This window comes from Rhinatrema bivittatum, chromosome 12, assembly GCF_901001135.1.
Source record: "Rhinatrema bivittatum chromosome 12, aRhiBiv1.1, whole genome shotgun sequence".
Taxonomy (NCBI): domain Eukaryota; kingdom Metazoa; phylum Chordata; class Amphibia; order Gymnophiona; family Rhinatrematidae; genus Rhinatrema; species Rhinatrema bivittatum.
This window is the reverse complement of record NC_042626.1, coordinates 4274382-4288317: the sequence shown is the minus strand read 5'-3', so window position 1 is coordinate 4288317 and position 13936 is coordinate 4274382. Positions and strand designations below refer to the sequence as shown.

At 42.9% G+C, this 13936-nt stretch overlaps 1 protein-coding gene across 5 annotated transcripts in view; it reads right to left on the bottom strand.

Annotated features, from left to right (window-relative positions):
• CDK18 (cyclin dependent kinase 18) overlaps positions 1 to 13936 on the bottom strand; it is a 63889-nt gene that overhangs the window by 28654 nt on the left and 21299 nt on the right. For all 5 annotated transcript variants that reach the window (XR_003852212.1, XM_029573566.1, XM_029573564.1 and 2 more), the window contains exon 2: positions 1528 to 1656. Coding sequence is in view for 4 of the 5 variants with exons in the window: in XM_029573566.1 (XP_029429426.1) it covers positions 1528 to 1656 (129 nt within the window). In the remaining variant the exon portion in view is untranslated. The remainder of the gene's footprint in view (positions 1 to 1527; positions 1657 to 13936) is intronic.

Sequence of the window (13936 nt, the reverse complement as noted above, 5' to 3'; positions counted from 1 at the left end):
TGTCCTCCAAAATGGATTTTTCTTTCTCTCTTTGATCATTGTCCTGCTGTCACAGTTTCATTCAGCCCTTTAGGAACTGATCTGATAGCTAGAAAGCTAACATTTCTACTGGGTCAGTGTTGAGTTCTCCACAACTGGTCTGAGATCTGGGATTTTTTAGAAGAATAATCCCAAGACCATGTAAAACAGCTGTGTTTATAAACTAAATATTTATTTGTTTAATATTCTGCTTTTGTTTTCAGGCACTTCAAAGGGGATTACATTTGGGTAATTTATGGTTCCCAGTTACATTTAATTGAGTTTATGAAAGTTCTCTTTAATAGTTTTCCTGTATACTTGTGTTAATGTATTTCCGCCCTGGAGGCGACTGTTCAGTTCCTTGTAAACCGGTGCGATATGTATTCTTTACAGGAACATCGGTATATAAAAATTATAAATAAATAAATGTGGGTACTGTAAATCTGTTTCAGGAGTTGTGGAAGGGAAGGGAGTCAAGGAACAGTCTGATATACGACCATGAAGACCTTCAGCTCTTCGCTAAGAGGTGCATTTTAAGACCCTCATGTGGCTGCACATGTGCACACGTTTGTCAGCTCACGCACATGGATGTGGCAATTTTAAAACATATGCGTGTAAATGCAGTATACGTGCGCGTGTTTTAAAATCAGCTATCCATGCGTACATGTGTGCACAAATGCTGCCTTGCTCACGGAAGTGGGGGGGGTTTTACTAGACATGCCTGCCGACTCTTTTCCCAGTTTGTTCCCAGTTCACCCCAGTAAAGGAGGGGACTTCTTAGCCCCCCTAGCTAACTCCCTTCCCTTTTACCCTTAAAACCCGCTGACTAGCCTATTATTTTTTTATTTTACAATTTCCATGCCGTCCATAGCAGAAGTAAATTACACGGTAGGGGACTCCGGCGCGCGCTTGTGTACGCGCAGATTTCATGGTACAGAGCTGTCCCGCCAAGACCCCGCCCTTTTCTGTGGAAACAGTTTTGTGTGCATATCAGGAGATACTCGCGCATGTGCATGACTTTTAAATCTGATCAGCGTGCGTCGGGCCGAGTCATGCGTGTATCTCCCGGCTTTGGCGTGCAAAGGGCTTCTAAAATCGACCAGAAAGGTTCCAAGCAGATTACGCCAGTCACCTCCAATGAATATCAATAAAGAAAGGACTCAGGGCTTCGAAATCTGAGCCTTTTCTGTGGGAAAAATGCTTAGGAAAGGAGCTCCTGGTGCTTTGGAGAAAGCTGCAGTAGTAATAATAATAATTTCAAAAATGCTCAAGGTGGTTTACATCCTTTTTGAATTTAGGTTCAAAAAGCATAAAACTACAATTTTGTCATACAATTTGTACTTTAAAGCCCCCAGTTATCCACATGCATTTGAAACAATCCCAGCGGTCGGCCCTCATCCTTTTCCTCACCTGGCCCCCACCCCAGGTCACCGATGAAGTGGTCTCTCACTGTCTGAAGCGAGATGGAGAGATGGAGCTGTGAGAGCCTCTCCCCCTCCCCCCGAATACCTTCACTCCTTCTGTTTTTCAGCTGGTTAAACTGCTCTGTGAACTCGGTCAGTGACTCCTCGATGGTTTCAGTCCGTGGCACAGAGAGAGAGAACCGGCGTTTAAAGTTCTTCATTTTCTTCATTGACCCTGTAAAGAAGAGAGCTGTTCATGAGGAGTCCATTGCACGCACCCATCTTCTGGAGGAGAAGGCTGACTTGTCCTAAAAGAAATCCCTCCTATTTGTTATGCTTACATAACAAAACTACCAACTGACTTGATCTGTTGGATCATTTCATGTGATATTGGTGCTTTTTTTTACAAAATTAAACTGTTTGGTATTTCAGCACAGTCACGCAAGCTGCAACCATGGTGGACATCAGTCGGAGCTCTGAAGCTGGTCTTGGTTCAGCTCATGGAACTTCTCCTACTAGATTTATTGAAGGTATTTCTTGACTGAAAGCAAGTCCTGGCGTACCTAAGAAGGATGCTGAGCTGACCATGGTAAGTATGTTATGCACCAATGAAGTGATTGTCACACAGTAACATGCTGATTGTTACATGGTAATGCAGTGATGCAACATTGTAATGTCGTGATTGTTACATAGTAACGTGCTGATTGTTACAAGGTAATGTGATTGTAACATTGTAATGTCGTGTTACATAGTAGTGTGCTTATTGTTACATGATAATGAGGCGACTGTAGCATTGTAATGTTGTGATTGTTACATTGGAATTCACTGCCATATGATCTCCATCTTCAAGATAATCTAAGAAAATTCAGACCCCCAATTGAAGCTCTTCCTTTTGCAGCAGGCCTACGCAAGCCCGTCCTGACAGTGGCCTGATAAGGTGACGTTTGTCTATATGACAATTCTAAAAAAAATCACAGACTCCTTCTGAAGAACCCTCCATTGTACTACGCCCATGTTTATTCTGTGCTGTTGTTGGTTGGTCCTTATTTTTATGTCTTTTTATTGTGTATGTTTTGTCACCAATTTTTAATTTTATGCTTGTTTTACTGTAAATCGCTTAGGCCTATTTTGTGTTAAGCGATTAATACATTTTAATAAATGCAAATTACAAATACAAAATACACAGTAATGTCCTTATTGTTACATGATAATGTAGTGATTGGAACATTGTCATGTCATGATACTTATATAATAATGTGCTGATTGTTACAAGGTAATGTGATTGGAACATTGTAATGTCATGATTGTTACATAGTAATGTGCAGATTGTTACATGGTAATGCAGTGATTGGAAAATTGAAATGTCATGATTGTTACATAGTAATATGCTGATTGATACATGGTAAATCAGTACTTGGATGTCATGATTGTTACATAGTAATATGCTGATGGATACATGGTAAATCAGTACTTGGTAAATCAGTGCTATGGAACTATCACAAGATTACTTGTGATAGTTACATAGCAATGTGCTGATTGTTACATGGTAATGTAATGTTTGGAAAATTGAAATGTCATGATTGTTACATAGTAATATGCTGATTGATACATGGTAATGCAGTGATTGGAACATAGTAATGTCCTGATTGTTACATAGTAATGTGCTGATTGTTACTGAGGGTTTATTCAGTCACCTTCAGTAACTTTCTAAACATTTTGTTCCAATTGAGTGACTAAAGATCGAACAGATTTACTAAGTCTACACACATCATAACTTTATGTGCTATATTTATATGTATGTTTGCTTTACTCTACATTTCTATATTCAGTGTAATGATTGTTACATGATAATGCAGTGATTGTAACATGGTAATATAATAATTGCTACATCATAATATAATGATTGTAACATGGTAATGTCCAATGGTCCACCACTGTGTTGCTGGACCAAGGTCGAATTGACACAACCTGCAGGGCAGAACCCTGCAGGGCCCCACCGTTGGCTGGCGGAGTTGGCTGAGGCAGAAGCCCAACTGGAGCTTCGTCTATACTAGCCCACATTCCCCTTAGGTTGAGCCCTTGGGTATCAGGGCCAGCAGGTCTTAGGTGGGGGCCTCTGCTGAAGAACCGCAGATCTGCTTGAGAAGCTAAAGCATGCAGGTGAAGGTCGAACACAAGCTTGGATCAGGGCTGGTGGCATTTAAGAGAAGTCTGATAATCAGGCAGTGGTCAGTAGCAGGTGGCATTCAAGAGAAGACAAGAAGGCAGGCCGATCAATATATGTTATCCATCCAAGGGAAGGTGGGACAGATAGGCAGGACAGGGAGACAAGGAGCACACAAGAGGCAAAGCACACAGAAGAACTGAAGACTGACCACAGGACTGATGAGACGAAGACCAAAGGATCGGAACTGAAGACCAGATGAGGAATAGGAACCGAAGACTAGGAATTGAAGATACGGAGAAGATCAGGAACTTGAGAATGCTGAGGCAACTTGCACTACATGGTTGTGGGGAGACTTATTGCCGAGGCAAGAACTGAGGGAACACCAAGGCCTTTTATTGTGGGGCATTTCCTGCCCCGGGCCGTTGGGTGTGCGCATGCCTAGAGAAAGCCAGAGGTGCTGGCGGAGTCCCTGCTGTATTGAGAGCAGAGGAGCACAGGAGGTCTACCACATGGTTGCACTGAAGTCTTTAGGTGGCATTGGGGGTAAAGGTCAGCATCCTGGACCTGGAGGTGAGGGTGGCAGTTTGTTTGGGGGAGGGGGTCCCATGGACTGTCGGGGGAATTGTTATTGTATCGCGGCTCTAATGATTTTTGACGATTTAAAATATATCTGACGATTGTTTTAAATCATCAAAAAATGATTCACATCCCTAGTGATTATTACATGGTAATATGCTGATTGTTACATAGAGAAAACTGAGTTAATCATCCTCGACAAAAAAAAACAAAACACCACCACCCCCATGTTACCACTTAAAACAGAAAACCCAAATACCTCAATCTCACCTGTAACTCATACGCGAAATCTAGGAATCACCATAGACAAAGAACTTTCTTTCAAAACCCACATAACCAACAAAATTAAGGAAGGATACCACAAACCTTTAATGCTCAGACGTCTCAAACCCTTCCTTGCACAGGATGACTTCAGAACAGTCCTGCAACTACTCATCTTCTCCAACCTAGACTACTGCATCGCTCTACTCTTTGGCCTACCACTTGCTACCATCCATCCTCTCCAGATCCTACAGAACACTGCCGCCAGATTTCTGGCTGGATTAAAAAAACATGAGCATATTACACCAACCCTCATCTCTTTACATTGGCTCCCTATAAAATACCGCATAGAATACAAAGTACTTACAATACTGTATAAAATAATCCAAGGACTTCAAAACAACTGGCTAAGCAAATTCATCGTAATCCACACTCCAAAACGGAACCTACGCTCAATGAATAAAGGCCTCCTCAAAATCCCTCACGCCAGAACCTCAAAACTAAACACAACCCACGAAAGAGCCATATCCATCTCCAGCCCCACGCTATGGAATGCAATACCAATGGAAATAAGAAATCAACCAAACATCAAAACTTTCAAAAAAGACCTGAAAACCTTGCTTTTCACCAGAGCCTACTCAAACTCACTCAATCAACAAGACCACCAATCAACCACGCAACCCAACACCAAGAAAAACGCTCCATACCCCAATCAATTAAATAGCTCCCACCATCTGAACACCGAAGACAATGTGCAACTGAACTCACTTCACTTACTACCCCTAGCCTTTATGTAACAACAGTCTCCTATATATGTATCAACATTACCACAAGTATGAACATTGTTGTGATAGCAGATTGCTAATATATAACATTATTTTATATGTATTCAACTAAGAATCAAACCCCAAAACCTTCCTTCTTGTTGACATTTTGATGCTTTGAATTCTGTAACCAATGTTGTTTCACGAGCACTGTAAACCGTTCTGATGGCAAAACCAAATGACGGTATACAAAACACGTCAAATAAATAAAATAAATAAATAGTAATGTAGTGACTGTAACATTGTAATGCGCTGATTGTTTCATGGTAATGTAGTGACTGTAACATTGTAATGTGCTGATTGTTTCATGGTAATATGCTGATTGTTAAATAGTATTATAGGTACTGTAACATTGTAATGTGCTGATTGTTTCATGGTAATGTAGTGACTGTAACATTGTAATGTGCTGATTGTTACATAGTATTGTAGGGACTGTAACATTGTAATGTGCTGATTGTTTCATTGTAATGTAGTGACTGTAACATTGTAATGTGCTGATTGTTACATAGTATTGTAGTGATTGTTAACAGATAAAGACCTCTTTGCCACCGCTCTGTCCAGTTGCCCCAGTCTATTGCAGACCCTGTGCTACCTTCTTTCTTGCACCTTTATCACCCTCATCTGTATCTGCCCCAAGCCTCCTTGAATTCTGTCACATGACCCCTTGCCCTTCATCTCTTTTTTTTATTTAATGAAAGATGCCTCCTTCATTGAATCCTGTCAGATATTTGCATGCATGGAGCCTTTCCAAGTCCTGCAGGGTTATTCTGTCACACACAGGCTAAGCCAGATGTTGTTTTAGGGGAATCAGAATTACAAGGTCCCTGCATGCAGTGTGACAAAGCCCAGGTCAATGGCCAGGAAACGGTTTCTGTCCTCTATAAATCCACGTGAAGGAAGCCTATGATGGAGAAAAGTCAGAAGGATAGGCCTGATGTGGCCCAAATAAGTGATGGAGGTTTTGGAATAGCTCTGTCAGTGGAGATGAGAAGTGGCAAATGGAAATATAATGCAATGAATGAGAAAGAGCGGACAGCGGACCAGTGAGAGTGAGTGAGCGCACAGCAGGGAAGTGTGGGGGAGCATGAAAGGTTGAAAGGAACTAAGAGATACCTCATTTACTTACTTACATTTGATTACATGCTCATCCTTTCAGCCCAGAGTGAGTTACATTGGACATAGACCCCTCCTAATGTGACGCCTCATTATTATTATTCCCTATGGTGTATCCAGCCCTCTGCATGCTCAAAATGGCTCAGGTCAGGTAGTGAGATTAGATCTCGATTTTGTAAAATTTGGAGATGCAGAGCAGTAAATCTGTGGGACATTTGCACAAGTTAGGACTGGGGGCACAATGAATGGATTAACGCAACAGATAAAGAAATCCCCTTCCCCAAACAGCTTACAGTGAAAGTGGAAGGAAAGGGAGATTTTAGGATGGGATCATAATAATAATCTGCATTTCCAGAATGACTTTCTGGCACATGCTTTACAATCAGCCACTTCTGGAGCTCTTTCTCAGCACCATGCATGAGGCTGAGAAAGAGGAAAGGAACAGGGTTCATAGCAGTAATGACAGGCACTACAGGAGCAAGCTAGAAGTTGCTAGAGAAGGACCTGACTGCGTCGTTGTTCCTGTCTGCTAGTTTTATCATTTTCTAGGTACAGCTGGGTAAACTCAGATACAACATTGATAGCATTTTGTCCTGGGTAATGCAGTGAGTTAGTGGCCAAATGGGATTAGAATTAAGGGATTCCTCTACTCCTTCATCCCTCCAGCTCTGCCAGGGATGCCCCACAGCAGGAGAGACCAACTGGGCCCATACATTTTAGCTACTGTTCAAGGCATTCTGGGACTTGTAGTTCTGCTACCGGAGGGGAGAGAAGAGCAGGTTCAGACTGCATAAGAGCCTCCCCCATCCTCTTTCATGTCCTTTTGGTAACTGAGGCCCTGCATTTGTTAGACATTGGGCCTGCCTGTTCCAACCTTTGAAATGTACAACATTTCAGCAGGTAACGATCATCAGAGCCCAATTTACTTCCTGATGCAATGTCACAGACCCCATTTGATCTCTGTTTTTTCCATCACTTCGTCACAACTCGAGATCCTCTGTGCTCACCACAGACCTTGCTACTGTTTTATCTCCACCACTTCCTCTGGAAGGCTGTTCCATGCATATCCCACCCCCTTCCTTTCTGTGAAGAAATATGTCCTCATGTTTCTCCTGCTTCCTTGGAGCCTTGCCAGAAACATGGTGCACTAGACAAGGGATGAACGCAACCCCTACCCTGCCTTCCTATCCTGTGACTCTGACCTCCAGTTTGGACAGGCTGGGCCACTACTGGCCACCCCCGGGAGAGTGGGTGGAAGTCCGGGGACAGGGAAGTATGTGGAAGGGGGTGGGCAGTGCATGGCTCTACCCACTCCTCTCTTCTGGTGACGCCCCTGGTGAGCCCTTGTCTTGCCTGCCCATAGCGATGACCTTGACCCTCACATCCTGACCTTTACTCTCGAGCTTCTTCTTCACTAGAAAAGGTTTTCTGCGGGGACATTATTTATACCTCTGAATGTCTCTATCATATCCCCCATCTCCTCTCTCTCTTAGAGCGGGCGTCACCCTTAAGGATTCCGTGCCAAATCTATAACTGGTGAATTGGTGCTTGTATGGAAGAGCTGAGCTTCATTCTGTTGTCCTTTCACAATGAAAGCAGTCGTGTGGGCACACAGCTGCACCTTGTGAAGACCGCTTACTGCCCACCTCTCTCCTTCTCAGCTTCTGCAAGAAGCCAACTTTTCCAGCTTTGACCTTGATTTATATAGAAACATAGAAATGACTGCAGAAGAAGACCAAACGGCCCATCCAGTCTGCCCAGCAAGCTTTCGCACTTTTTTTTTCTCTCATACTTATCTGTTACTCTTGGCCTTTATTAGTAACTTTTTGGTTCTAGTTACCTTCCACCCCCACCATTGATGCAGAGAGCAGTGCTGGAGCTGCATCTAAGTGAAGTATCAGGGGTAGTAACCGTCGCAATAAGCAAGCTACTCCCACACTTATTTGCTTACCCAGACTATGTAATTCAGTCCTTGTTGGTTGAAAAGTTTATTGTAATAAAAATCACATCGAAGTGTGTTTTAAATAAAACAGAGGCTGAATGTGAACCGTGGGACTTGTGGCTTATAAGTGGCTCCCTCTGAACCCCAGAGCTTTCTTTCATTCTCTACCATTAGCCTGAAACTGGGTAGATGCTGCTAATCTGTGTGCAGTGATGCATAGTTGCAATGTACAGATGAGAAGGAGGTCCACAAGACAGAATGTGTGGACAGGTTTTTTTGCCTAACTCCAGTTTAGAGTTTGACTAGGGGGTCCATGGTTAGGACAAACATGCGCCCTCTACTTACAACTGTGCTCCTCCCACCTGGAAAAGGAAGAATGCAAAGTCAGCCAATCAGGATTGTCCTGTGCCACGACATCACCCTTTTCCTTGTTTGCCACTGGGATTATCCCCAGGTATCCATGCAAGTGAATACTCCAGTGATTCCTGATGACCAGCAATGGTAGCTACCAGGCAGGTGCAGATGGGTAATGCTTGCCTGTGATGTTATCAGCCTGGTCCTGAGACTCTAACCTGGGTGTCCATAACTGACAGACCAAGGAATGCCTTATGGCATTGACTTGCTGTGAGCTTCTTTTACAGCTGATGTTAGCAGGATGCAGTGTACTAGCAGGGCTGGGGCAAGATTATTTGGCAGTCTAGGTGAACCCTCGGTCATGCACCCCCCTCCCCAGCTTACCTCTAGCACAGCACTCCCTTCTTCAGCAGTATTGGCTTTCCCCTTCTGGTCCTCATGCTGGTTGGATTTTGCTGCCCTAACATTTTGGTATTCTAGGTGACTGCCTAGTTTGCCTAATGGAAGCACTGGCCCTCTGTATTAGGCCAAAAGTAAGCAAGCAGGATCCATGGAGGCATTAGGATCATTAAGTAAAGCTTGCCAGGTACCCTCTTCTCTCAGTTTCCCCTCTGTTTTTCTGGGCTGTAGAGCAGAAGAGTGCTTTATTCTAGCACAGCACATGCCCCACCATCTCTGGATGTAGAACAGAATTGGATGAAGGGCTGAGCTGCTGCATTTTTTTTTTATCCTGGTTAGATATAATCAGATACCCCATGGTAACAAATCATGCACCACAGTTCATTCCAGGTCCCCCACTGCACTTTTTGATGTAGCCTCATGTTCCCTCAGTATGTGAAGGAAAGTAATTCAGATATGTGTGTACAAATGGCCCCTGTTTGCTTCTCTGCAGATTATAAGAAATAATTAGCTGGAACTACTCTGCAGGAATTCAGACTCCCATGGCAGCAGCGCACAGGGGGCCAGAGCTGGCTCAGCATGGACAGAAGCAGAAACGTGTTTAATCCAGTGATGCATAAACGTGTGGATAAAGGTGAGCCAGTTGACAGAGTGTATCTGGATTTCCAGAAGGCATTTGACAAAGTCCCTCAAAGAGACTTCTTAGGAAATTAAAAAGTCATGAGATAGAGGGCAGTGTACTGCTGTGGATTGGAAACTAGTTAAAAGATAGAAAACAGAGAGAAGGGCTAAATAGTAAATGTTCCCAATGGAGAAAGGGGAATAGTGGAGCCCCCGGGATCTGTTCTGGGACCACTGCTTTTTAATATATTTATAAACGACCCGCAAATGGGAACAACAAGTGAGGTGATCAAATTTGCTGATGACACAATATTATTCAAAGTTGTTAAATCACAAGAGGATTGTGAGAAATTGCAAGAGGACATTGCAAAACTAGGAGACTGGGCATGTAAATGGCAAATGAAATTTAATGTGGACAAGTGCAAAGTGATGCACGTAGGGAAGAGAAACCCAAATTATAGCTACAAAATGCAAGGTTCACATTAGGAGTCAGCACTCAGGAAAAGGATTTAGGTGTCATCATTGTTGATATGCTGAAATCTTCTGCTCAGTGTGCAGCAGCAGCAGCCAAGAAAGCAAATAAAATGCTAGGGATTATTAGGAAAGAAATGGAGAATAAAACAGAGAATATCCTAACGCCTCTGTATCACTGCATGCTGCAACCTCATCTTGAGTACTGTGTGCAGTTCTGGTCACCTCAGCTCAAGAAAGATAGAGCAGAATTAGAAAAGGTACAGAGAAGGGCGACCAAGATGATAAAGGGGATGGAACGATTCCCCTATGAGGAAAGGCTAAAGAGGTTAGGAATCTTCAGCTTGGAGAAGGGATGGCTGAGGGGAGATATGAAAGAGGTCTATAAAATAATGAGTGGCATGGAATGAATAAATGTTAATCAGTTAATCAGTTCTTTACTCTTTATTTTTTTACTCAATGCATAATTAAGCTCAGGAATTTGTTGCAAGCTATTAGTGTAGCTGTGTTTAAAAAAGATTTGGATAAGTTCCTGGAGGAAAAGTCCATAAACCATTATTAAGTTTGATGGGCAGATATTGACTGCTTATTCTTGGGTTAAACAGCTTGAAATCTCTCTACCCCTTGGGATCCTGCCAGGTACTTGCGACCTGGATTGACCACTGTTGAAACAAGAAACTGGGCTTGATAGACCTTTGGTCTGACCCAGTATGGCAAATCATATGTACTTCCCTGAACTGGATAAACATTTAATGCTCAGAAGGCTGCTGATTGGCTGAGTTACCCCAATCACATGCAGGAATTTGGACTTCACTTTTTCTTCAAGAAATTAGAACTTCTTGCATGCAATGCAGCAATCCCAGGACTGGAGCAGCAGAAAGGCAGCGGAATCCTAAACATTTAGAGAGTATTCAAGCGCCCTGCTCCTTCCCTTTCTGTCTGAAATTAAATGAGGGTGCAGGGCTGCTGTTCCCCATTCTGCTGGCTATTCAGACCCCTGGGCTGCTGCTTCACAAATGATTACTATGAGAAAGGATCTTCTCCTGCCTGTGCTTTCCTTTGGTGGGGTTGTCTGTGTGTCTTTTGGTTGGTGGGGGAAGAGTGTGCACTGCTACTGCTGTTTGTAAGGCCAATCTTCTGAGCTCTAGTGAATCACTTTATGAACAAGAATAGATCAAAGTAGCAGACACAAAGAATAATGACATTACAGTCCCCTCTGCGCTGATTTCTGTCCTGCAGTATTCTGGGCGCTATTTTGTTTTTAAATGGTATGTTGTCTATTTGATGCCATGTTTTGTGTCTTAGGCATTCTATTTGGTGCATTATTGCTTTTTGTAATGATTTAACTTGTGTGTTTTACTTGTCTGATAATTTTTACTGGGAGCATGATGTATCAAATAAATAAATGCGCATATATAATAGTCAGTCTTGATGTGGGTGGCTCTGGCAGCTCTTGTTCAGACTGCGGAGGTGGTGGGGTTAGCGTTCTCAGCCCGATCTGACAGATTTATAGTAACCGCTTTAGCAGTAACTATACTGAACACGAGAAATCATACCCCCGAGTTTTAATTCAGCCATTAAATTGCAGTAATGCATTTTGCCTTGGAAGAAATAAAAACTTTAGGTTAGCTGTGCAGCTTATTTTGCAGTTAGACTTTGGGGTCATTAGGTACTATACTGTGCTTCAGTTAAGGGGAAACACAGCTCTTTACTCTTTCTGGGACCACCTTGAATCGGCTCATTGTTTCAGAATGGGGAGACAATCCTTTAGTGTCTAGTTGCTCCCAGGTCTCTACTTTGACTGCAGTATCCATGGCTGATGGGGCACCTCAACTGCCTCATATCAAGAAGCCCCAATGTACATGGTAAGAGGGTCTTTGCCACCTCTCCTTCTCTGTGTGCACTGCGCCACACAGGTCTGAATTCTCTTCTCTGCTAACTTGTATTTAGAAGGGGGTGTAACAGATGGCGAACGGTTCATAAAAAACAGAAGTACTCGCATATTGTTTTATCTAAAAATGACATTCAGAAACCACTTTTAATTCCTGCATTATTTAATTATGCTGGCCATGTGGCATGGAATGTGATGCAGGCTTCCAGATTCTATTCAAGATATGATCTTGATCTTAATCTCTCTACACTTAGACTACAACCAAACTAAGAAACTCTGGGATAAGCACCAATGATCCTTAACAAGGAACTTAAGGTCAAGCTGGAGATCAGATGGAATCTGCAATATTGAAACAGGATGGGCAAACTGCTATCTGTGCCCTTCTCCTCCACCACCAACTGCCCACTCCCTGCTTTCCACCTTGCTGCACTATATGCCGAAACAGCTTTGATGGGATGATGCATCATGTTCCCTCTCAGAGTTTATCCAATTCTGCCTAAAAGTCTTTTTGAGGCTTTTAAAATTTAAACCATAGCTCTTCCTATTCATGGTATTTACCGAAGCCTGTTATTTATCTTGTCTTCTGTTGTCTAGATTGTAAGCTCCATGGAGCAGGGACTTATGTGCGTTTGTATAGTGCTGTGTACTTCTAGTAGTGCTATAGCTATCGTAAATAGGAAGGCAGAAGAGATGGGCCTTGTGGTCTTAAGTGGCAGGGGAGGTGAGGTTAGATAACAGTCTCTCACCATATAAGAAGCCCCCTTTCTTTGTGTGAATTTCTTATAACCTTCTCCATGCCCCCACCTTATCCTCAGGATAGTTTCTGTACTATTTCTCTGCAGGGTCCTGTTCCAACATTAAGTTCCCTCTCTGGGTTTCCAATCTGATCATTTATTTTCATCTCTAACAGTAGTCATAGAAAGTAGACATCCCTTGGCAGGTTTGTAAGTAAAAAGTGACTCAAACTGTCTTGCCATTTCTCCTTTAGGCATTGCCAGTGCTCTAGCAGCCTAGTGGAACTATACCATCTTATCCTCTGACTGGTTAGACCTCATCACATACTTGAATTAAACTTAGCTAAATATCCAAAACTCACAGCCTTGGGAGCACTTCTCTCCAAGAACAGATAAAACCTGAAGATTCTGCTACTGTCAGGATCCACTCAGCTTTGGATGCGTGTTGGACGCGGCTTGAATTTGCATGAGATTTTAATACAGTTATCGAGCGGTAGGTGAGCCAGACAGTGCGTGCGGCAACGCGGGTGCGCCCGGCACTAACGCAGCTCTTCCTACCGATCCTTCCTGTATCGGCCTGAAAGGAAATTTATAATTCTCTCTACCTGTCAGGTCAGTTTAAGATGTGCACTATATCCCGAAGCAAAGTTCTTGTCTGAAAAACTGATACTTTAAACTCATTTATGACCTGGCAAACTGCCTTCATCTTGCAGATTTGGCCAGGCAAGTCCAGTACCTGAAAATCAGATTCTAAAGCTTAAATATACGAGCCCAAAAACAATGAAGGATTTTGAGTCCCAAAAAGTCAGCTGAAATTCCTCTGACCCAAATTCTGTCTCTCAGAGGACAGTGAAACTGCCAGTCACCCTGCAACTAAAAATATAGGACTGTGTTTAGGTAGCAAGATTCTGGAGAGTGCCTTATGGAGAACTGTTCTAAAAAAAAAAAAAAAAAAAAAAAGTCACGTGGACTGCAGGTGGTGGCTAAAGTCATTATCAGTGCAGCTTGAGGTCCTGGGCTGCTCTTTGATGGACAGACGAGCCCTGCTCAATGGGCCAACTTTACACCTTACAGTGCTATGCTTATTAGTAGTTGTCATTGCTTTCCGAGATACGGATGCAGCTCTCTCTCTCCCTGGTTTGTGTCTGATTTCAGAGTACAG